This window comes from Chelonoidis abingdonii, chromosome 7, assembly GCF_003597395.2.
Source record: "Chelonoidis abingdonii isolate Lonesome George chromosome 7, CheloAbing_2.0, whole genome shotgun sequence".
NCBI lineage: Eukaryota > Metazoa > Chordata > Testudines > Testudinidae > Chelonoidis > Chelonoidis abingdonii.
Window position 1 is genome coordinate 3,269,425 of NC_133775.1, and position 25,067 is coordinate 3,294,491.

A 25,067-nucleotide genomic window follows, 5' to 3' on the forward strand; every position below is an offset into this window, starting at 1 on the left:
TTACCTGCACACTTTAGGGCTCCCCACCTTTCCAGATTCGTGGGGCTCCAAGCGAGAAGCACTTCCCCTTTCCCAGCACCTAGGGCTCTGGTGTTTACTCCTTCTGCAGGTGCGCAGGACCTTTTACCAGGGAAAGAGCCTTCACAGTGATATCCTGAGCCTCCAGCTGCTACCAGTCGCCACGCAGAACGCGCAGTGCCATGCTCACCAGGCGGACTTTCCGTCGGCCAGGCAGGGTTGGTCTCGTCTGGGCCCTACTTGCTGCACGTCAGGGTGCAGAGGAGTCTGAACAGCTCTGGGCTGAGGCTGAGTCTTGGGAGTGAATTCTTCTGCCAGCTCTTCTGCTCTTCCCACCTGGTCTCCTTCTTGGGCCCCCGTTTATACAGTGAAACTTGAGTCCTGCTTAGCTAGACCTTAACCACTCATTATACCGAGCTGGATCTGACCAATCCTAACCTGTTGTAATAACACTCTCTGACCCACTGGAGCCCACTCCCCTCACTAACTGACCCCTGGCACAATGAATTGTGCAGCAGACAAACAATTAAAGACCCAGGCAGAGACCGTACAGGTAACCAACAGGGAAGTGGGGACCACAATGAAAGGAGGGAGGATTTCACACCCACAGCTATTGAGAAGTGAGCTCTTGCCAGGCACGATGCTATCAAACTAGGTTTTCTTTAACCATCTTAAGATCTGTTTCTTCATCTGGTGATAGTGGGGCCCTTGGGACGAGGTCTCCTTCTTAGCAGCCGGATCTGACATTGTTTTAATGTCAGTTAGATGGAATGTGAGGCTGTGACTTCCTGCTTTGCAGCTAACGGCTGCTGCTTGGCTGCAGACCAAGCCCTTATCTTTACAATTGGGGGTACTCTGCATGGGGGGCAAGGTGCTCTGCATGGGGATGGGGGTTTAGTGGGTATGTTGCAAGGGGAGTGGTGGTAGAGGTACTCTGTATGGAGGAGGGGGATAGTCTGCATGGGGATGGGGTCAGGAGTACTCTGTATGGGGGATGGGGATTAGGGGTACTCTGTATGGGGGGTCAGGGGTACTCTGTATGTGGGAGCAGGGGTACTCTGTATAGGGGTCGGGGGATGGGAGTCAGGGATACTCTGTATGGGGGTCGGAGGTACTCTGTATGGGGGGTCAGGGATTCTCTGTATGGGGGTTGGGGGTCGGGGATACTCTGTATAGGGGGCAGAGGTACTCTGTAAGGGGGATGGGGGTCAGGGTTACTCTGTATGGGGGTTGGGGGTACTCTGTATGGGGGATGAGGGTCAGGTTACTCTGTATGTGGGGGTCAGGGGTATTCTGTATGGGGGTTGGGGAATGGGGGTCAGGGGTACTCTGCATGGGGAGTGGCGGTAGAGGTACTCAGTATGGGGTACTCTGTATGGGGGTCGGGGTACTCTGCATGGGGCACTCAGGTAGCAGCCGCCCTGTTGCAATCCCCACTCCTCATGGCGTGGCTCGGCCTGTCTCCGTCTCCACAGCGATGTGACGTTCGTGGTGGGCAGGGAGAGGCAGGAGGTGTTCGCCCATCGCTGCATCCTCGCCTGCCGCTGCCAGGCCTTCCAGCGGATGCTCAGCCAGCCCCAGACAGGTGCCCAGGAGCCGTGGCCCCCCCAGACCCCATTGGTCCTCAGCCACGTGCAGCCCGAGGTCTTTTTGGCCGTCCTCGAGTTCCTGTACACCAACAGCGTGACCCTCAACAGCCTCACCGTGAGTGCCGCATGCTGCCCCGGGGCTGGGCGCCGTGGGAAGGGCAGGGGTGGGTCAGCCGCAATGACAAGGGACTCCAAACTACGCTGCAGGGAGGGCATGGCGGGACAATACATGGGGATGGTGCATGTCTCATCCCCCTCTAGCAGCTGGACCACAGAGAGGATTATAGCCTACTACTGCTGCCCCTGAAGGGATCTAGTCCTTTAGCTCAAGTGCAGGAGAAGGTATGTGGGCTGTGGCTCAGAGTGTAGTTAGAATCTGCGGTGCCGGATCCAGACAGCGCCACTGCCTGATGGGAGCTATGGCTGCATCTGCCCTGCTCAGCTCCCACAGCCTTGCCTGGCCGAGGGGAGAGGAAGGAGTCCCTGGCCCAACCATGGTTAGCTGGGGGCTGCAAGAAGAGGCCGGCATGGGGTGGAGTGCTGGCTTGTCCCAGCCCCTGGTCTACCAGCTTTGTAATCCTCCATACCCCTCAGTACGGGGGCTGTGGCACCCACCGCGGGGTTAAGGGGAAAGGGTGGGGGTGCCAGTGGGAGGGGGGACGGCATTGGCGGCTGCTTGCTTCAGGCTATGTTTGAGCAATGTCTCTCGCGCCCCTCCCCCCATGCAGCACCAGAACAGGGTGCGAATCACCCGGTTCAGAGAACTAAGATAAACTCAGCCCAAGGAAAAGGGAACTGCCCTCGGGAAAACCCTGCCAGCCGGGGGCATCCCAGCCATCGCCCTGCCCAGGGGCAGAGTCACCCGGGGAATTCAGCCCTTTCTCACCCACGCTCTTCACACCACGCTTCTTGCTCAGACACCCCCCCACCTGCTGGCCTCATGCACTGACCTGCTGAGCCTTGGCTGGGGGCATCTGAGCCCCCCGGCAGCCGTGGAAAGGCCCAGGAGCGTAGGTCAGCCCCGGTGATCACCTTATGTTCCTGCAGTAAAATGTGCCGAGGCCGGATTTTAACCTCCCCAACAGCCCCAAACTGAGCGCCCATGGTGAAGAGGAAGGGCCCCAGAACTCAGCGGGAAGTGTGGGCACAGCCAGAGCCTTTCCCCAGTCCCCGACGGCCCTGCAAGGTGGATCCTGGGCTATGGAAGAATCAGGAGGTCCCTGTCCCTTGACCCACTCCCGCGGCACAACATGAAGCAAGTCCAAAGCCAGCTGGGGGGAGGGGAAGCGCCCCTCAGTATTAACACCACTTGGGCATTCGCACAGCCATTGCACGGCCATCCTCATGTCCCCTCGCCCCTGGATCTAGGCAGCTGCAGGGCGGGCAGGGCAGCCTGGCAGCAGCCCCAGCAAAGCATCATGGTCCCCCCTCTGGCTGATGCCACAGCGGCGCTTGGGGAGTTTAGGGGAGTCCCCTCTTAGCCACGTGGCAGAGGGGTGACACAGGGGCTGAAGGTTGTTGCAGCCCAGAGCCGGATGTGACATCCCCAGGGTCCAAGCCAAACTAATGAGTAGCTGTGTTCCCCGCCCTCGAACCGGGGGTGCCCTTTACATGGCCGTGCTGCTGTCACCTCTAGTGCTAGCCTGCTCACAGACTGCTGCCCACAGCCCTGGCAGGGTGCGAACTGCAGCTGGGGACACCCACACGCCCTCGCTCTGGGAGTTCCCCCAGAAACAAACGTCCTGCACTGGCCAATACCAACTCGCAAAGGTCAGTGAGCTCATTGAGGGACATACGGCACAGACTAGGTTCCCTCCGACGGACTTTCCCAAACCCTACCACGCTGGATGAGATCAAACGAGTTGATTAACTCCGAAGAGGGAGATTTGACTTGGATGCACAGCACGAGGCATAACAGTCAGAAGTGGCTGCAAGAGCAATACCGATAAAACGCAGCTCACACCTGCACCGACCCAGGTTCCATTCAAAGCAAGCTCTCTTGCCCCACCCGTCAGCAGCTTTCCGGCCAGGTCCCTGCCCCAGCCCAGCAGGTGTCTGCACTGCCAGAGACAGAGCGAATGGCAGGGAAACTCGGGGGCATCTGCCCTCCTTTTTATAGTCCCCCCCTCCTCCAACTTTGAGAAGCAGCTCCAGCTGGGAGCGTGGCAACAGGCAAGCTGCAGGGATGGGCACCCCAGGCTGTTTCTTTGCAGGGATGGAGATTTTTTGCCCTGCCAATGAATGGCCACTTTGCAGGCGATGGCCCGCGTGACCTTGTGCATGCCTGGCTGAGGCACCAGCTTGCCCTCTATCTGAAGAACGGGTCTGGCCGATCCCCAGGCTCGGAACATCAGTGGTTATTAGCCAAGATGGGCAGGGATGGTGTCCCTAGCCTCTGTTTGCCAGAAGCTGGGACTGGGTGACAGGGGATGGATCACTTGATGATTTCCTGTTCTGTTCATTCCCTCTGGGGCACTTGGCATTGGCCACTGTCAGCAGACAGGATACTGGGCTAGATGGACCTTTGGGCTGACCCAGCGTGCCCGTTTCCTCTGAGGTGATCAAAAGCCAAACAGTGGACAAACGTGACCTGATGAAGCCTCTCAGCACACCTGTGAGGCAGTGGGGAAACTGAAGCATGGAGAGGGTTGAGCTAGGAATAGCACCAAAGAGCCCTGACTTACATCCCCGATGTCTACTGCCAATCTGCGGCCTTCTGGGCTAGGCGCACTCCTTGCTGGATCATGTTATCCTGCAGTGATCCCGGCAGGGAGATAGTGGTTCCCAGCCTGGGGTCTGCAGGACACTCGCTGGTGGCTGCAGAGAGCTGGCTGGTCACATGGGGCTGGCTCTTCCTCCTGGCTTCCAGCTGTTACTCGCACTTGCAGAACTAAAAATATGCCCACTCCTTTATCTTCCCGTGGAAGCAGCTGCTGCAGTGCCCCTGTGACTGGCAGGGCAAATGGCAGAGGAAGGGGCAATCTCTCTGTTCGGGTTCGGTTCATTAATTAATCAAGAAAAGAGCAATGGTAAAACTAATGGCAAGAATCACTTCATTGAAAGGAGCCGTCTGGCATGTGCATTTGCAGTTATCTTTAACTGGGGTGTAGCCCTTTTGCCAGGAAAGCCCTGGCTGCTTCTCCTTGGACGCACCAGTGCTTGTTATGAGAGGCCCAGGGTTAGGGAGCAGGACCTGTCTAAGCTGGGAATCTCCGGCCAAGGAAAGAAATGATACCCGGGCCATCCATCACTGCAGCTGTCGGTATCTGCTGCCTGAGTGAAATACCATTGCCAGGACCAAAAGCAAAATGCTCAACATTCAGTGACATCGGTAAGATCCTAGGCATGAGGGAGGGTTTGGTCTGGTATGTCCCAGCTAGTCCATCTCCTGCACTGTCCCACCCAGTGTCTGGTCCTGCCCAGCCTGCTGCCCAGCCATGAGTTGCGTCCTGGGCTGGGGACCCAGCATCCTCACTCTGGTGCTGCATCGCACCATAAAGACACAGATGTCCCAGCACTTGTCTGACATGCTCAGAAGAAGGTGGTAGCCCAGCTCCAGGCAGCAGTGAGGAAATAATCCCACTGGGAGAGTGAGCAGGAGGCTGGGGGTGTCACCCAGGAGAGGATGTCTCACCTCCTCGCAGACCCATTGTCCCTGCTACATAGATCCCTCCCTTTGCACTTTTCAGGCTGGAGACGATGACAGGGAAATTGCAAACCAGCTGGAGGCTGGATAATAGTCCTGCCAGGGCTCATGGGGCCGCTTTCAGCCACTGTCTCCACAGCTCCTCCCTCAACTTCCACCCCTTATGCTGACCCCAGCTCTGAGCAGACCTCTCCTGACTCATGCCCGGCATGCGTGTCTGGTGGGTCACTAGGCAGCTGACCTCAGGCCCCCAGCAGCGTGAGTTGTGCATGTCAAGCCAATGAGACAGGCTCCCGGTGCTAACCGCTGTGCCCAGCACTTCTGGGAGAGGGTGAGGCTGGGTTGCATCCTGCTGCTGGGAAGTTAAGAATCAGGCTTTTCCAGTTTTCCTGGCGTTCCTGGGGCTTGTTGAGGCAACGTAGTGGCTTTCCCTTGAGCACCTCTGACTCCGGCCCAGCTCCCTCCTCCTTCCCATGTGGCTGCTCACTCGTGGAGCTGCGGGCTGGGGATTGTCAGGCTAGAAATGCCCACTGATGGTTTCCATCCACCCTGGGTGGCCAGGTCACATTTGCTCTAGGCTGAGGGGAAAGCAGCCGTCCTGCCTTGTGCGAATGGTAGCGTGGAAACTGAACTGGGCCCTAGATCACAGCTGGGTCACATGGACGAGGAGTTGTGCAAGCAGAGCATGAGCCAGTTCTGGGGCTGAGCAGAGGCCTTTCATCTCCAGGCTGACTCAGGAGAGCCTGAGGGTCAGATCTGTGCTGCCTGGTGCTTGGCAGCAGTTCTGCCAGCTGTGAGCGGGCACAGAGCTAGTGCCTCCCCCGGGCAACAGGAGAATGTCAGTGCCGTCTGCTGCCCGCAGCTTTGTGAAATGCAGAAGGGTCAGAATGGGCCCTGGTGCTTTGCCGTGTTGGCGGCTGAAGTCTGCAGTGGCTGGGCCACGTGCCTGCTTGGAGGAGGGCTTCGGGGCAGAGCCTGTGGACACGGGCGTCTCCTGGCACTTGCCAACACCTCAGCTCCCATGAACAGGCCAGGCTGCTTCCAGCCGGTGCCTGCATCCTTTGTAACTTTTCCAAAGTCCCGTTTGTTGGGTGGAGGCCCCTGCTGGAGCCCCCAGGACACTCTGTCCCCCAACAGATGCCAATGCCTTTCCCATGCAAGGGGGGCGGGCTGTAGAATAGCCACAGTGCGACCAGCTGAGAGCGGCTGGAGGGGACATATGCAGAGAACAGACCCGAGGGCCCTGGCCCCTGGGCCGCCAGCCTGGCACCTGCGCTGTCTTGCTCACCGGTGTGTTTCTTTGCTCCGTAGGCCCTGGAGGTGCTCACCTCGGCTGTGGAGTATGGGTTGGACGACCTGAGGAAGGTAAGGAACTCGCCTTGTGGCCTGAGCTGCCTCTTGTTAAATACATGGCTGCAGGGGGGACAGGATGGGCGGTGATGTCCGGCGCGCCAGGGACTGCAGGTTTAGCCAGGGGGAGGAAGGGAGCGAGTAGGTATATTTTTGTAGATCGACATAGGGCTACTAACTTAGGGGGGCACGTCACCCCAGCAAGGCAGATCAGAGGGCTGGACCAGTACCACGCCAGAAGGCACCTGGCAGGAGCTGGTGATTGTCACCCCTGCAATGTAGATCGGAGGGCTGGGCTGGTACCACGCCAGAAGGCACCTGACAGGAGCGGGTGATTGTCACCCCTGCAATGTAGATCGGAGGGCTGGGCTGGTACCACGCCAGAAGGCACCTGACAGGAGCGGGTGATTGTCACCCCTGCAATGCAGATCAGAGGGCTGGACTGGTACCACGCCAGAAGGCACCTGGCAGGAGCGGTTGATTGTCACCCTTGCAATGTAGATCGGAGGGCTGGGCCGGTACCACGCCAGAAGGCACCTGGCAGGAGCTGGTGATTGTCACCCCTGCAATGTAGATCGGAGGGCTGGACTGGTACCACGCCAGATGGCACCTGGCAGGAGCGGGTGATTGTCACCCTTGCAATGTAGATCGGAGGGCTGGGCCGGTACCACGCCAGAAGGCACCTGGCAGGAGCTGGTGATTGTCACCCCTGCAATGTAGATCGGAGGGCTGGACTGGTACCACGCCAGACGGCACCTGGCAGGAGCGGGTGATTGTGTCCCTCGGTCGCAGGCTCATTTACACCTCAGCTTGTACAGCTCTAAAGGGAGCTGAGGGCAGGGGAATGGTACCAGTAGCTTCTTTCAGCCGGGCGCTGGAGATGCTTAAGGGGGCAGGGAGGTAATGTCTTGGGGCAGCAAACCAGGGCTGTTTGTTGCCAGCTGCTTCCGCCCTGCCGGAGAGTGTCTGGAGTCAGTGCAGAGAAAGCAGCCAGGCCAGTGGGACCGGACTGCGCGGTAGCTGGCCAGGTAACAGCTCTGCCTGGGACACTGAACAAAGGACACAAAGGCTGGGGGAGGAGTTGGGGGGAGGCTGAGTGAGAAACTGGAGGGAGTTGTCAGTTTGGAGCTGGCTGGGAGACTGGAGGGGAGCCCAGATGGGGCTCTAGTCTCCCAATGGGCCTCTGGCCTCCCTGGCCCCCCAGATGGACCTAACTGAGGGGGTCCTGTTGTCTGTAGTGGCAAGGCCTGTCTTGGACTGGGTTCCTGTTGTCTAAATAAACCTTCTGTTTTACTGGCTGGCTGAGAGTCATGGTGAATAGCAGGAAGCCGGGGTGCAGGGTCTGGTCTCCCCCACACTCTGTGACAGCATTGCATTGTGGGAGTTTGTAGTCAAGGGCCAAGGCTGAATCAGTAGGCTTTGGGCCATGCTATTTCTGGGAAAACTTGGCAATGGGAGGCTCATTCTCTGTTCTCAGTCCAGCAAATGGAGCCAAGTTCCCCTGACGTGATCTCAGCTGAGCCCATCGGCTCCCCTGGGCAGCTCCGAAAGTGCAGAGGTTATGAAAAGTGACAGTAGAACCGCAGAGTTACGGGCACCTCGCGGATGGAGGTTGTTCATAACACTGAACAAAACGTTCTGGTTCTTTCAAAAGTTCGCAACTGAACAATGACTTAATACAGCTTTGAAACTTTACTATGCAGAAGGAAAATGCTGCTTTGAACCACATAATTTAAATGAAACAAGCACAGAAACGGTTTCCTTAGCTTGTCAAATCTTTTTTTAAACTTTTCCTTTATTTTTTTAAGCACTTTACAGTTAACAAAGCACCGTTCTGTATTTGCTTTATTTATTTTTGTTGTGTGTGCTACTGCAGCCTGGTTGTGTACCTCCAGTTCCAAATGAGGTGTGTGGTTGACCTGTCAGTTCTACTGTATTTATTTGATGACAGAAGCACCTGGAGGCCCAAGCAGCTCAGGGGTCTCTTGTGCTGGGCACCGTATTTACACACAGTAACAGATGGTCACTCACTGGAAGTGTCTGTATTGATGAAGGAGGGATGATTATCCATGTTTTACAAATGGGAAAACTGAGGCACGGAGGGATAATCACATGCCTGTCCTCCGCAGCAGAGCCAGGAGTTGAACCCAGCTCTCCTGACTGACTGTCCAGTGCCTTACCCACAGCACTATCCTGTGCATCCAGAGCTGATGGGGTCACCACCTGCCAACTGTGTAGATCCAGGCCCCGTGTGGCTCACCCTGTACATGTATCTCAGAGCTCAGCTCTTTGGCACCCATCTTGGAGGGTGTCACGGAGTCCCCAGGCGATGCTCTGGAACTGCTCCCCACCAAGCCAGTCAGGACTTTGGGGAGCTTCCTCTCCCTTGGAGCAGACTCGTTCAGGGCAAGAAGCTCACACGTCTTCACCTCCTGGGTCTCTCCTTGGAGCATTCAGCATCCTCTGCCCCTCCGTGCGCTTCCCACAGCGAGCCCACCCAGGCGGGGTCCTGGGGAAGCCACAGGGTTCTGCACCCCCACCTCGCAGTCAGACGTGACTCTCAACCAGCCAGTAAAACAGAGGTTTATTCGATGACAGGAACAGGGTCTAAAACAGAGCTTGTAGATACAGCGAACCAGACCCCTCGGCCGGGTCCATTCTGGGGGGCAGTGAGCCAGACCCCTAGGTCTGCACTTCACTCCTTATCCCCAGGTAGCTCCAGACTAACCAACCCCTCCAGCCCCTCCTCTCTGCTCAGCTCCTTTCCCGGGCCAGGAGGTCACCTGATCCCTTTGTCTCCAACACCTTCAGCTGGCACCTTTGCAGAGGAGGGGCCCAGGCCATCAGTTGCTAGGAGACAGAGTGCCCGGCATTTAGGTGCACTGGCCCCTTCCTCTGTAGCAATCACACACCCTTATCCCACCACCTAGATACTTAAGAACTGCCTAGGGGACACTGAGGCACCAGCACAGTATTCAGAGAAACCATTAAGAACATTCCCTGTTCGCCACAGAGGGGGGCAGCTAAGCCACTCGTTCTTCAGCTGTTTCCCTCCATTGCAATGTGTGGATGCGGCCGGCTTTCCCTGGCCACGGTGTCACAGGACATCCAGGTCTGAGGTGGGAAAACCCCATGAGGTCATCCACTCCAAGCCAGATGGCCCCGCATTTGGGCTACTTCCTTGCTTTCTAAGTAAGATCCTTAAACTGCTGATGACTCAGACCCCTTCTAGCCACATGCACTCAGGATGTGTCAGGGTCATTCCAGGCATGCTAGAGAGACAACCCATTGTGACTTAGCTGAGTGCAGCAAAAGTGCCTTCCCTCAGCGGGTCCTCTCCACATGGGACCCGCCGACACCATGTAATTTTGCTGTAATGGCCAACTTCTCTACAATGTGCAGCCGTGAGCAGCTCGTGTCCTTTCATTTACACCTGCCTAACTGTGGAATGGCTCCGGTTTCTTTTTTGTGGAGCCGAGACTTCCCCTGCTCAGCTGTGAGGCAGCATGAGAGGATCCGAGACAGGCTGATCCGTCCCTCTCAGAACCGGGAGTGAAGTGAAAGCTCAGAAAACTGGCAGAGAGATACTGAGCTAGGGGCAGGGATTGGGAAGCCAGGGCTGTCTAGTGAAATCCTTTGGGTTAGGAGGAAGAGGGGTTGAGAAATGGAAAAACAAAAGGGAAGTGACAGGCAGACTCTCCTGCCCACTCCCAGGACTGCGGTGGGAAGAGTGAAAACTTCCCAGGCCAGCTGCCAAGGGACTTGAGAGCAAGGGACATTGCAGTCATGGGGATTTTTAACCACTGGTATCTCTCTGCTGGGTTACACACACAGACAAATATGTGCAATCAAAGAGATTCCTAAGTTAGGGTGGAATCGGCCTTATGATCCAGAGACTCATCCAGGGTTTCCCCTCTCTCTGTGCCATACTCCTCACCATAAGGGAGACACTAACGCAGATGTGAAAGTAGCCATGAACCACTTGAATTCCCGGGGAAAGCAGCAAGAGAGCTCCAGGAGGACTCCAGTATCTAGTGAGTCGGGGAGAAGGGAGGAAAGGGTAACTCCAGCCAGTGGGAGTTCCAAGGCACTGGATGTCCCAGACTGGGAAAGAGGCGCGTGAGATACGGCTGACACGGGCTTCTAGGGGGACTAACAGCTCGAAACCCTGCTGTGGAAGAGGAGAAGGAAGCAAACCAGAATAGGCAGGTATAGTGCGGGGGAGGGGATGGAGACCAAGGGAAGGACAGTCAAAAGGTCTAAGAGAAACTAGCTATGTATGAAGAGCAGGGAGAGGGATTCTGCGCCTTAGCATGGCCAGGTGACGGGCATCCTAGGGTGTTAGCTTCCAGACACTTGGAACAGCTGATAGTTATTCCTAAAATAACACCCAGGTTTTATACACCGCTTTTCATCTGTTGATCTCAAAGCACGTTCTGAAAGAGGGCGTTATCATTACTCCCATTTTACAGATAGGGAAACTGAGGCACAGAGTTGTCGGGGAAAATAGGGGAGGCACTAGAAAACCGTCAACTAACACACATGACACTGATCTTCGAATGGGAAAGGAGGGTCCTCCAGGGAGTTACCCTTTGGGGGATGAAATTCAGTCCGGTAAAATCATGGAACTGATCTTAGGCGGGAAATGGCGCCCAGCTCCTACTGAACAGAACCAAGTGCTACAAGCAGCATGTCAGAGCTCATCAGGTAAAGCTGACTGCTTGTTTGGCTAGGTGGATGCAAGGAGCGGACGCAGGGAACGCCAGGTGTGAAGTTCACACTGGAATTTTAGCTCAGTGTTTGCAATCACACCTGAAATGAATGCAAACGTGCCTTGGTGTGCACTGTTCCATGGGCTGCAGACTGGATGTACACAAGGGCTAAGGATTCACTGCAAGGCATTTAATCGGGAAGGAAACGTCCAGGGGTAGCGCAGGTTGGTCGTCTGGTCTCACTTTGAATATCTTCATTAATGACCTGGAAGAGGGGGGAAAACAGTGCAGCTGATCCTAAACTGAGGCACTGTGAGGCCAGTTAATGATCAAGGAGCTAGAAATCTGAGCAGAAACCATCCAGCTAGTGAATCTAAGGCAAAGTAATTCAAACCAGATATGCAGTGAGAAAGCAGGGGAGGAGCAATGTCTGGAGGAGATCAAGGGCTGAAAATAGGCAGAAAGTTGCAGTGTCACATCACATCAAAGCCCGTCCTGTCCAGTCGTGAGCTGAGTGCACAGAATCAGCCAGTCACCGAATGGGAAGGGAAGGCCCTGTTTGACTCTGCAATCTCCTCTGGGATTGCTTGGCTGCGGCTCAGTTATTTTGTTACCGGGACAATATTGACAAACAGGAGGGAGTTCAGAGAAGAGCCATAGAAAAGATCAAGGGCTGGGAGCGGTTTCTGAGGAATGCTTTTAAGAACTAACCTCGTTTCTTTGGCTAAACGAGGACAAGGTCCTTGGCTCTGCTGAGTCTGTATTAAATTGGTTTCAGCACTGATGGTTCCGTGTATCTGCCGTAGATATTTTCCTAAGCCATTTCAGGTGCAATGCCTTCTGCATTGTGGGAGATGCCCCAAGATGGCTGGTGCCCTGTGGGATACCACTGGGGTGACTAATCGAACCATTTTGATGGGTCTGCAACGGCACTGGTACTAACCTGGGATTTACCCCTGAAAACGCACTGGTCCCCTTAGCACATTTGTGAACTGGTTGGAACCTGTGTGTGTGGGCGTATGTGTGTTACGAGCAAACTAAAGGTGAAAACAGTTCTCAGCATGGTCAACTTCTCTAGTGTAGACAGGACCAGGGGTGGAAGCGGAGCCATAGGAACCCTGCGTTGATCTAAACGGGTCAAGGCCAGTGGTGGAGGGGAATAATTTAGAGGCATGCTTTGAGGGACAATGAGGAGCAGTAGGATGAGATTTAGATGGGGGAAAATTTAGGCTGAATATCAGACTGAGCTTCCTGGCGGCACGGTTCCATGTGGCTGCGGAACAGCCCCCGGGCGTGGTGTGATGCAGACTCTCACGCCTGTTCTGCACATGGTAGCAGGGCCTGGGCATGGTGATCTCATGTGTCTTCCTCATGCCTGCACGGTGTGATTCAGAGAGGTGCTGGGATGAAGCCAGTGGCCTCTGGCTATCCGCTCCTGACTCTTTCCCAACCTGCGTGCCATGCGGATCTCTAGGCACTTTCAGTTTTTCAGGAATCCCTCTCCGGGTGTAGGTGGTGTCAGCAGCAGGGAATTCGCCACTTCCTTCCTGCAGAGGCCTGCATTCCTTTCCTATAACCTGCCCGAGGAGCACGTGTCACTAGCACTCTCTGCATGTGTTGCTTTCTCTTCCCAGCGGAAGAGGAAGCTTTGTTCCTGGACTAGTGCCTCTCCATTCCCGGAGCCCGCCCAGCTAGCAATGCCGGTTGGTGTGGGAACCCACCCCTGCTCTAGTTCTCCCAGCCACCGTGTCAAGGGAACCTGTAGTCAGGGCTCGTCTACGGCCTGCACCTCGGCTGCGTCTCTTAGCGGTTGGGCTTGGGACGGAGGAGCCCAGCAAAGTATCTTCTGCAGGGTCAACCAAAGCCAGGCTGGCAACTTGCCAATAGCCCAAAGGCCACGTGGGATGGGCACATAAATAGAGCTGATGAGACCAGGAATTACAATGGAAAGTGTAATTCCCAGGATGCAGCTATCCACCTTGAGCCACACTGGCATCGCTGCATGATGGGCTGGAGGCTGAGTGGTGTGTTCTGGGAGGGTCTGGAGTTTCCCCCATGACTTACCCTGCACTAGCCAGGACCAGTGCTGGGTGTTGCACCCACCTGGGGTGCAAAGTGACCCAGTCAGTCCCGTGCAGGGCTAAGGAATTGTCCACCCGAAGCACACGGGCCTGGACCTTCTCCCTGGGAGCCCACGGCTGTGCAGGAACGTTTCCTTTCGAACCCAGGTCAATGCAGGGGGGAGGGGAAGCTGCCTGGCGGTGAGGGCTAGCAGGCAAGGCAATGTGTGGAAGCTACTTTCTTGGGTCATTGAAAACCAGCCCAGCCTGAGTTCCTGGGCCTGGGGAGGTCTTGTCTCCCAGGCCTTCTCCCGCGCAAGCAGCTGCAGGAAAGGGCTTTGAAAGCTAGTTTTCTTCCCTTGTATTCACTGATTTGGGGCTGCTCCTGTGACTAACAGGACAGTGGCTCCCCAGCCATAGGCAGAGCTGGCTGGGGCAGGATATGGCTGGACAGGGAGACCAGAGTCCCCTTCCTTAGTGGAGAGAAGGGGCCTCGCTATTGCGCTGATCCCATCCTGTGTGATCAGGAGGAGCTGTCCGCGTGGGGCAGCAGCAGCGGGCCGAGTTGCTGGGGCGGAAGGGGATATGTGCGTCTCACCCCCGCCAATTCCCGGATGAGTATGTTCTGAACACTGGCCTGAAGCCACGGCTAAAGGCCAGTGCTTGGGGCATGGGGCTGGCAGACCCAGGCCAGGGAGCTGTGGGGTTGGTGCAAGGGGCACAGGTTTGGCAGTGGGGAAGCTGTGGGGTTGGCAGTGGGGGAAGCTGTGGGGCTGATGCAGGGGGTGCGGAGCTGGCAGACCCAGGCCAGGGCCTGGGAACTGTGGGGCTGGGCAGGGGGTGTGGGGCCAGCAGTGAGGGAGGCGGAGGGCTGGCAGTGAGGGAGATGTGGGGCTGGCAGCAGGGGAGACGGGGGTGGCAGCGGGGGAGCTGTGGGGCTGGCAGCGGGGCAGAAGTGGGGCTGGCAGGCCCATGCCTGGGAATGTGCTGCGCTTTGTTTTGATTGTGAGGTTGCCTCGTTCCCTGTCCATCCGGGTGGGTTTTGTTGATCTTGTCTCCTAAAAATAGCTGGCAGCTCCCCCCCGCCCCCCATGTCTGGGAAGAGCCACTTCCCGCCCACAGCCCCCCAGTGCCCCCCGGGCTGGGAGCTGGGCTAATGAAAGCCAGGCAGGTGGGCCGGCGGGCGGGGGGCTCAGGAAATGACCACAGCACTGGGCCGGGGCCAGCACTGCACAGCTGCCGGCCCACAGACAAAGAGGAGCTCAGGCTGGGGCCGGGGGCTGGGGGCCGGGCAGGGGGGCTCCAAGGACTCGTTCAGAGCAGTCGGGGCATGGAGCTGCTCCCTGCGCTCCCTGGCCGGGGCAGAGCCGCAGCGCTGGGCAATGGGGCAGGGAGGATGCGTGTCGCCCAGCGCTGTGCCCTGGCTTTGAAGCCGGTTCTGCCCCCAACGGGCAGGCGCTGTGGGGCCTGGCTGCCACACACACAGCAAGGGTCATCCTGGGAGGGAGAAGGAGGGGAGCTCAAGTTAGGGGGAGCACAGCTAACAGCTCCCCTTCTCCCCCTGGCTGGGGTAACAGCCCCCCCATCCCTCCTTCTCCCACCGGCTGGGGTAACAGCCCCCCTCCCCCCGACTGGGGTAACTTCCCCCCTCCCCCCTTGTCCCCCCGGCTGGGGTAACTACGCCCCCAATCCTCCCTTCTCCCCCTGGCTGGGGACTAACCCCCAATATCCCCCCAATTCCCCTTTCCCCCCTGGCTGGGATAACGTCCCCCAAATCCCCCCTTCTCCCCCCAGCTGGGGAACTGAACACCCCAATCCTCCCTTCTCCACTGACTGGGGTAACTGCCCCCAATCCCCACCTCTCCCCCTGGCTGGGGTAACAGCCCCCATTCCCCTTCTCCCCCTGCTGGGTAACTGCCTCCCCAATCCCCCTCATCCACCTGGGCTGGGAACAGCTCCCCCAATCGTCCCTTCTTCCCCAGTGAAGGATAATGCCCCCCAATTCCCTTCTTCTCCCTGCTGGGGTAGCACCCCTGCAAACCTCCACAGCCCCGCTCTTCCCGTTTGCTGGGGTAACGCCCCCCTTTTTCCCCCATACCTCCCTCACTCTCTCCTGACTGTGTAAGCAGCCTCCCACTCTGGGCTTGCTGAGAGGCTCCCTGTCTGGCTTGTCTAAGGGCTGCACCGCAGACCAGCATTGGCTCTGTCGGGATTCTCAGCCTGCGGCTCAGGCACCACACCCCTTTGATGCCACATGTTGGGTGGCTCTCAAGCTGCGGTCACAGTGCAGAAAAGTGTGAACCCCTGGGCCCTTGGGCTCCTCAGTCTGCCGCCCTCACTGTTCCAGGCCTCTCACCTGCATGTTTGAACTGCACCACCTGAAGTTGTCTGTACAGGGCATTGCAAACGCTTCAAAGCCTGAACAGCAGTGTAGAGAGCCCTGCCAGACGCACAGCTCTCCACCGTGGGCTGCAAGCGGGGTGTGCGCAATCTCAACATAGCGCTAGGCCCCAGACAGGCTGAGTGCAGACAGGGGCCAGGGACACCTGGGTTCCTTGTCCAGCTCTGAGGAGAGGGAGTTTTGGTCCTAGAGTAGAGAATGGACACCTGGATTTCTGGTTTTGATGTTCTTGTCTTTGACTCACTGGGATTTTAGGCCAAGAACTTCGCTGTCCTCTGCCAAATGAGACCCCAGTACTCCCTCCTGGCTGCGGGGCTGTGAGTCTAAACCCTGAGTGCTTTGAGTGCCTTGGAGTAAGCACGGCCAGGGGCTAACCCGAGCCCCATGCCTCCACCCTCTGGGCCGGGGGGCGGCCAGTAAGTGTTTTACAGCCCTAACCACCTGGCAGAGGCCATTCCCATGTCTGTTCCCTGCGCCCCAGAGCCAAGCTGTCACGGAGTCTGGGCGTGCTCTGGAAACTGCTGCCCCACCAAGCCAGTCAGACTGGGAGCACTCTCTCCCTGGAGCAGATTGTTCAGGCAGAATGCTCACATGCTTTCAACTCACTGGGTCTCTCCTTGGAGCATTCAGCACCTTCTGCCCCCATGCGCTTCCACAGCGGAGCCCAACGCCCAAGCGGGGTCCTGGGGAAGACCACAGGGTCTCACCCCCCACTTGCAGTCCAGACGTTGACTCTCAGCCAGCCAGTACACAGAGGTTTAATTCGAACAGACAGGGTCCTAAAACAGAGCTTGTAGGTCCGCGAACCAGGACCTCGCTGGTCCATCTGGGGTCATAGCCAGGACCCCCACATTTGCCCTCCACTTCCCCGTCCCCAGCCAAGCTCCAGACTAGCCAACCCCCTCCAGCCCCTCCTCTCTGCCAGCCCCTTCCCCGGGCCAGGAGGTCACCTGATCCCTTTGTTCTCCAACACCATCAGTTGGACCTTTGCAGGGGAGGGGCCCAGGCCATCAGTTGCTAGAGAAGGAGTGCCAGGCATTTAGGTGCACTGGCCTTTGCTCTGCAGCAATCACACATCCCTTATCCCCCACTAGTACGTAAGGACTGCCTAGGGGACACTGGAGGCACCAACACAGTGTGTCAGAGAAAATTAAGAACATTCTAGTTCATCACCAAAGCAAGCCAGCAGGAACAAGGACAAGAGCAGGTCTGGACATGCCGGCAGCGGGGCCTAGTGGTGTAGGGGAGAGGCCAGGGGCATGCGGTGCTGAGCCCTCCCCCGCAGACCAGGCGGAAAGGAATCTCTGCCCCCGGCATAGATGGCTGGCAGCAGCTCCCCAGCCCTGCGTGAAGTACCCATGTTCCCATGGGGAACGCTCTGTGCGCCAGCTCGGGGCAGCGCTCGGGCACCATCCCAGTGTGGGGGCGGGCGATGACGTGGCAAACTCTGCTCTAGAGCAGCACAGGCTTTGGTGATGCTGAGGAGCCTCCTGGGGGTAGTCAATGGGGGCCCCGATCCTGAAAGGCACAGAACTCCCATTAACTTCTATACCAGTGAGGATCAGGCCCGGCTCCTCAGTCGCCTGCTGCCCTTGCAGCACGTGGACAGGCAATGCCCCCAGGTCGCCCCCCGCCCTTGGCATTCCTGGCCATCTGGCTGGCATGTCTGTATGGCTCCTGGGGGTCTGTCCAGGCTGTGCCTCACTCGCACCCAAATACTCCACGCCTGGCCCTTTTCTAGGTCCATCCATGCCCACAGCTCCAGGTGCTTCACAGGCAGCCAGCGTCCGCCCTGGCCCACTTTGGAGCTGTGACTAAACCGGCGCGGTTCACGGAGCAGACGCCCCCCAGCACGGACGCAGTCAGACTGAGGCAAAAGCACACAGGCCAGCATAGCTCATGCCGGTCTGGTGAAACCAAATAATTGGTATTGGTGTAAAACACCTCCTCCCTGCATATCTGCATCCGCACGTTCGAGCTGAACCCCCACCCCCCCCCACCCGCCGCCGTGGTGATGCTGGTAAAACTCAGAGTGGAGACACCCTAAGCCTCACTCCCTCCCCCCGGATGGGTCAGTGCCATTGTCTGTTTGCCCTGTTGGAGAAACTGAGGCAGGGGGTGGGGAAGGGGCCTTGCCAAAGTCTGCCAGAGCTCAGAACAGAATCCTGGGCTTCTGATCCCTAGCAACCAGCTCATCCCCATGACTATCCTTCCCTCTCCCTCCCCTGCCGGCCCACAGGGAGAGTTCAGGGGGGTGCAGGGGGGCAGTAGAAAGCTGCACCCTGGTCTCAGTGAGCAGCTGGCACGTGGAGTCCAGAGCCAGGCTCCTCTCGGCCCCGCTGTGGGTTCCAACGATGCTGCCTACCCTGCGGGGGAGGGGCCGGGGGCAGTGATTTATTTGTGAAGTTCCCAGAAAGCAGGAAGCCAAAACAAAAAGCGGATGCTGTTTGTGACACAGCTGCGGTCGCCTGCCGGGGTGGTGTTGGTGCTGCGCACCTGGGAGACTCACAGTCACAGCGGGGCTCGAGCTCAGGCCCCTCTGCTGGCACGGGGAGCAAATCTCCATTAACTGGGAGCACTGTAGGGACACGGACACGCAGCCAAGGAGCTCTGCTTCCTTCCCACAGAGGGCTCTGGTGCATGGAGGCGGCTGCGAGTGAAGAATAAAGCAAACGGCAGGGAAAGTGCAGAGCAGGGAAGTGATGGGAAAAGCTGCGCCCTGCGGGGGAGCCAGGAGGATGGAGCAGTGGGGGGAGGACACCACGCCGGGAGGGATTGCAAGCACTCTGGAGGACAGTGCAGGGTTTTATGAGCCCCTCCGAGGCCTGGCTAGCTCATATCAGCCTCAGGCTGTTTAGGACATTGCATTTAGCAGCCTTTTTTTGTGTCATAGACTTCCAGCCATGTTTCAAAATGCACCATCCTGGCTGGCTCAGCCAGACCGGTTAAACAGAAGGCAAACGCAGAGCAGGCGGAGGGGGAAGGAAGAGATCACGCTGGGTGGAGGAGGATGACAAAGTCTCACATTGCGGGTGATATTTGAGGTCAGGCGGCGGAGGGGGCGAGGTCGGCTGGCTCTTGCTCTCCTTGGCCTGGCTGTTTGTTCCTTCCCCGTCTTGTCCTTCAGCCGGCCTGTGCTGCACTTCCCTTTGCCGTGCCAAAGTTTCTCTCCGAGTTCCCCCCTCTGCAGGGGACAGCCCATCCCCTTGGTATTCTGGGCACCAATTTGGTCTCACGTCTGCAACAGCCAGTTTGGCCCCTGGCTTTCCATGTCTGCCAGCGCAGGACGCTGCCCTGGAGCTGTCTGTGGTTGGCCGGCTCGCCTGGCTGGCTTTCGCCCTGCGCCGTTGCTCATTGTCGGTTAATGAGACGTTTGCTGAGCTCGCTCGCTGGGAAGTGGTTCCTGTGGCTGATTGTCCTCCCGGCATGCGCTGCACCCCAGGCAAGAAGCAGCCCCCGGCATGTTAAAGTGCACCCGGGGCGAAGTCCAAGGCAGGCAGGGTAGCCAGCCGCCTCAAAGGGGAGTGGTGCATTCTCCATCCCAGGGAGTCTCCCAGTAAACGCCAGGCGAGCTCAGACAGCAGGCACCAGGCTCGCTGCCAGCTGCCTTGGGTGACGTTCTCCGGTGGGGCTCAGACCAGGTGCTGAGAACGGATCCTGCTGGCCGGGAGATCTCTGGCTACTCCAGGGCTGTGGCTCAGCCCAGCCCAGCGGTGCATCCAGGCTGGTCCCAGACCAGGCCTGTGCGCTCTGATCTGGTCCCTGGTCTCTGACAATAGCCAGCCCTTGATGCTCATTCCAGTTCACCCTGGGACCCCCCTTCTGCCTGGCGATGCACCATGTCACTCCGGGGGGAATTCGCTTCTGCCACCAGCGGCAGATGAGACCCTCGTGCCCAGACACATGCAGGTTCAGCCAAGGGGGTGGAAGCTCTTCCATGGAGCCTGTGGTCGGGGCTGCAGTGCTGGCAGCATATAGCAGAGCACGATCAGCTGGGGGCAGTCTCCACCATGCCCCCCCCCCATACACACACGCTCCCTGCGTCTGCTTCCATCTGCTTCATGGAACATGCTCCGGCCCCCTGCGCGTCAGTCGGTAGTGGCGAACCTTGGGCTTGCTCAAGTTAAAATCCCCTCTGCCAGCCCCCCGCATGGCGTGGTCCCGCCACCCTGCCAAAGCAGCGATGCCCTATTGGAGACGTGGCCAAGGGGGGTGGGATCGACGCACCCTGGGGCTCCAGGGCTTTGGGGTCAGAGCAGGCGTCTAACGTTGAAACTGGGTGCAGGTCCAGCACCCCGGCTCTCCATGGTGCTTCTGGAGCTTGGCTTTGACTGGAGAGGAGGTGGGCACTGGGTCATGGGCGGTGATGGAGAGTCGGGTATTCTGATGGGATGGACAGTCCTGTCCTCCTGGCTGTGGTGGGTGGGGGTCAGAGAGACGTTGCTGAGAAAATGCCTCCTCTCCTCCCTCCAGGAGAAATGGTCTGGCACCCCGCAGGCAGGCAGTGGGGTCAGGAATTGGGGGAGGAGGAGTTGCTGTGGCCCAGCTGGAAGGAGGATTAGGGTTTTCCTGTTGCTCTGGATGGTGGGAAGCAGCTGCAGTCGGCAGCCTGCTGTGATACTGTTGACACCTCCTGGTGTTACCTCCGGGCAGGGATGGGGCAGTGGCGACCTGCCAGCTGGCCCCGGGCCCTGGCTCATGGGAAAGCACTGAGAGAAGAGGCCTGTTTGCCGACGCTCAGGTGACAGTTAATCCTGTTTCCTCTGCCGCAGGTCACACCCCCAAAAGCCCCCGGGGCTCCCTTCCAGCTGCTGCCGCTCTCTGGGAAAGGCTCGCAGCCCTCGCCTGTTGATTCGCAAGGGCAGAGCAAGTCACCACCAGGCTGCCTGGCAATGCAGGTGCCGCCCGATCCAGCCTCTGCAGGGACGCAGTTTGTCATGGCAGGCAGCCCCTGCTCGGGAGAGGGCCAGGACTGGAATAAGAGGGGCAGTGTGGGATTGGTGGAGATGGGGGGGGAGCCCAAGACTGGGGTAGCAGGGGCTATGGGTCAGGATTGAGGGGCACGGGGGGGTAGAGATTCCAGGGCTGGGGTAGCAGCGCTGCAGGTTGGAGTGAGGGGCACCGGCTTGAGTTCTGTCTGCCTAGCGCAGCGGGCGGAGGATGCTGCTGGAAGGCCCTCTCCATGTGTTGCCTGCAGCTGGGCGGGGCTCTGCTGATAACAGCAATCGTCCGTTGCCCCTCACTGGAGCAGACGAGATGTTCTCCACAGCACTGCCCAGCACCAGTTCTCTCTGTCCTGGCACCTTTCTCTGTGCTTTGGGGTTTCATTCCCAGTGGTTGTGTCACCAGGTGATCTGCGGGCCATGGAATCAGGGTGCCCACAGCCAGCCCTGCCCCGCAGGTGCCAACACCAAGCTAGGAAGATGCAGTGAATTCCCTGCTGTGTGCCCCAGCTTGGCAGATGGGCCTGGCAGAAAGGTGGAGCACGGGGGGCTAGCACACGCTGCGGGCATGTAGGGTTTGATGAGAGGCCTGGCTGCGCAGTCCCCAGGCAAAGGCCGGCTGTTTGCTTTGAGCCCAGGTTTGCCCTCAGCATTGGCCTATGGTGGGAAAAGCTGCGCCTGCTTCCTCCTCGCTGGGGCCAACAGGACAGTGTTCACGGAGTCCCCGGCCGCTGCTCTGGAACTGTCCCACATAGGCAGGCAGGACTTTTGGGGAGCCTCTCTCCTTTGGAGCAGACTGTCTTCAGGGCAAGAAGCTCACAAGTCTTCACACTCCTGGGTCTCTCCTTGGAGATTCAGCATCCTTGCCCCTCCTGCGCTTCCCACAGCGAGCCCACCCCAACAGGGTCTGGGGGGGCCACAGGGGTCCTGCACCCCCACTTCGCAGTCAGACGTGACTCTCAGCCAGCCAGTGACACAGGGTTTATTCGATGGCAGAAACAGGGTCTAAAACAAGCTTGTAGGTACAGAGAACAGGACTCCTCAGCCAGGTCCATTTCTGGGGCCAGTGAGCCAGACCCCACATCTGCCTCACTTCCATCCCCAGCAGCTCCAAACTGAACCCACTCCAGCCCTCCTCTCTGCCAGTTCTTTCCTGGGCCAGAAGGTCACCTGACCTCTTTGTTCTCCACACCTTTAGCATCCCTTGCAGGAGAGAGGGCCTGGCCATTAGTTGCCAGGAGACAGAATGTCGGCCAGAACGGAGGCACACACACAGCATTCAGAGGAAACATTAGAAACACCCCACTATCACAGATGGCAGCGCCGCTCTGCTGATCTGCTCCGAGCCCTTGGCGGGCAGTCATCATGTCTGGGCTCTGTGCGTTTTTGTCCCAGGCCTGTGGTGCATGGATAAGGCCCCACCTCCTGGGGGAGGGAAGTTTGCCAGCACTGGAAGGAACGGGCTGTGTGTCTGTGCACTATCTCCCCTACAGGTGGAATCAGACCTGCTCTAGTCTGTGTTCATAGGCCGTATACTGCTCTCTGTTAATGAGGATCTCCCTTTTGCTCAGAGGCAGGGGCTGCTGGCTTTGGGAGCCGGCTCTGAGTCGCTGTCACTGTGGCATTATCTGTAACTCTGGATGCAGCTGGGTAACCCGGAGCTGGGTGGCCCTGGAGTTGCAACAGCAAAAGTGACCTTCCAGCCAGGGGCTCTGCAGCGGTGCTGCTCCTCTGGCAGCTGGAGTGCTCTTGCTTTCCACATCCTATTGCCACGTGACACCTACCTGAAGGTGTGGCATCAGCCCGCTTGCAGCAGTGCTCTTGCACAGCAACAGCTTCGCCTGCGACGTCCCAGGGCCACACACAGGAGCTAGGCACCTTGCCAAATGCTGACAGGGCAAGTGTGCCATATCCACATTTGGGCTGTACCAGCACTCACTGGGCGGGAACAGGTATTCACGCCCTGGTGAGCTCCAGTGCGGCCTCGGGCGCTCTCAGCATGCTTTGTTCAGCCTTGAAGCCCCAGCGTCTGGAAGAGGCTGACCACCAGCTCTGTTGCCCACCCCTCAGACGGCATGGCAGATGCAACAGGTGTACGAAGGCAGCAGTGTCTGGCGGTGGCTCCGGCCCTGGGGAGGGGGCTCTCCTGCATCCCAAGAGATTTCCCCTTAACTCTCTGTGCTGGGGAAAGAAGCACGTGTGCGAAGTGGGACTGTTCTAAATGTTTCCTCTGAATACTGTGTGGGTGCCTCAGTTTCCCCTGGCCTGGCCTGGAAAGAGACAAAGGCCAGAAGAGAGGGGCTGGAGGGGGTTTCAGTTTGGAGCTGGCTGGGTCCGGGGAGTGAGGTGGCGTGGGGTTGTCTGGTTCTCTGGGCCTCAGAATGAACCCGGCTGAGGGAGGGTCCATTCTCTGTACTACACAACTGTTTTAGACCGTGTTCCTGTCATGCGAATAAACCTCTGTTTTACTGGCTGGCTGAGAGTCACGTCTGACTGCAAAGTGGGGGTGCAGGACCCTGTGGCTTCCCTAGACCCCACCTTGGGCGGACTTGCTGTGGGAGTGCATGGCAGGGCAGGAGGCTGAATGCTCCAAGGAGAGACCCAGGAGGTGAGCCCCGTGAGCTTTCTTGCCCTTGAAGACAGTTCTGCTCAAGGGAGAGAGGCTCCTCAAAGTTCTGCCTGCCCTTTGTGGGGAGCAGTTCCAGAGCATCGCCCAGGGACTCCATGACAGCTTGGTAGCCCCAGAGCCCAGAGCCTCTCTTGAGCCATGCGAGCAACCCCGTGTCTGAACCGGAGAGGTGAGGCCAGTCCCTCTCAGCCTCTCTCTGCCACTGAGAGGACCAGCCACTACCTGTTGGTGATGCGGGCACCTGCCTGGTGGGACTGGTCTGAGATCCGCCCAGCTCATTGCACATGAGGGCCATCAATCAGGAGTGTGTCCCAGCCCCCGAGTCAGCCCATCTGCTCGAGCTGGCGTTTGGGGAAGCTGGAGGCCAGTTCCCTCTGTGGCTCATCAATCCAGCTCTTTTCCTTCCAGAGCCAAAGGAATTTCTCCCCCTGGCTGGGTGGCTGGCCGGGCGGATGTGGCTGGGATAGGCCTGAGTCGGAAACCCAAAACATTGGCCTCTGCAACGGCTGCCGGGGACTGCAGGCAAGGGCGTGTGCATCAGGAAGGGACCCGGAGGAGAGAGCGTTTCTGTGCTATTTTCTCATCACCTGTGGGGATAATGATCCGGGGGCTGGTGTGTGCTGGAGGGGTGGCTAATGAGTCCCAGCCCCTGTGATAGACCAGAGACCTCCACCAGCCAGCCGGCTGCCTCCTTTCCTAGCGCCCAGCGAGGCGATGTGGCTGCAGCAGGCGGAGGGGGCGGGGTTGCCCTCTGGGATGCAGGTGGAGGGGTAAGCAGGAAGCAGTGGGAAATCCCCATCCAGGGGGCCTGGCTTGGCTGGGACGCAGATGCGAAGTTTAGGCTCCCTTCCCAGTGCTGGCAGGCCCAGCCCCTGATGCAATGGCCCCAAGGCCATAGCCGGCTTTTCCCACACAGCGTCTGGTACTGAAGCTGCTGATGCAGCCAGACCAGCCCTGCACCTCCCCAGTGCCCCAGCTCTGCTGGATGGGGTCCTTGCCCTGGGCACTGCAGACCCTCTCCATGGCACAGGCTGGGGGTGGGTGGGGCAGCGGCTGCACATATACACTTATCCCTTGGCCCCTGTATATGCCACAGGCGTGGGGCTCTGCTGCTCCAGCCCACTCCTTTCCACGGGCTGCCTTTGGCCCAGTGTCTGGGGCTGACAACACCCCATTGCTCAATAAGGACAAATGCAAAATACTTCACTGAGGAAGGAACAATCAATTGCACATACACAAAATGGGAACTGCCTGCCTGGGAAGGAGTGTACAGCGGAAAGGGATCTGGGGGTCAGAGCTGACCACAACCTAAGTAAGAGTCAACAATGTGACACTGTTGCAAAAAAAGTGAACATCATTCTGGGCTGTATTAGCAGGAGTGTTGTGAGCAAGACACGAGAAGTCATTCTGCCGCTCTGCTCTGTGCTGATTAGGCCTCAGCTGGAGTGTTGTGTCCAGTTCTGGGTGCTACATTTCAGGAGAGATGGGAACAAATTGGGGAAAGTCCAGAGAAGAGCAACAAAAACGATTAAAGGTTGAGAAAACACGAGCTATGAGGGAAGATCAGAAACACTGGGTTTGTTTAGTCTGGACAAGAGACAACTGAAAGGGGACATGAGAACAGTTTTCAAAGATATAAAAGGTTGTTACAAGGAGGAGGGAGGTAAAGTGTTCTCTGAGGATAGAACAAGAGGCAATGGGCTTAAATTGCAGCCAGGG

The 25,067-nt window shown here is 58.1% G+C and overlaps 1 protein-coding gene across 1 annotated transcript in view; it reads left to right on the plus strand.

Annotated features, from left to right (window-relative positions):
• BTBD19 (BTB domain containing 19) overlaps positions 1-25,067 on the plus strand; it is a 68,940-nt gene that overhangs the window by 9,801 nt on the left and 34,072 nt on the right. Inside the window, exons 2-3 of the mRNA XM_075068278.1 lie at positions 1,494-1,722; positions 6,565-6,618. Of these exons, the coding sequence (XP_074924379.1) occupies positions 1,494-1,722; positions 6,565-6,618 (283 nt within the window). The remainder of the gene's footprint in view (positions 1-1,493; positions 1,723-6,564; positions 6,619-25,067) is intronic.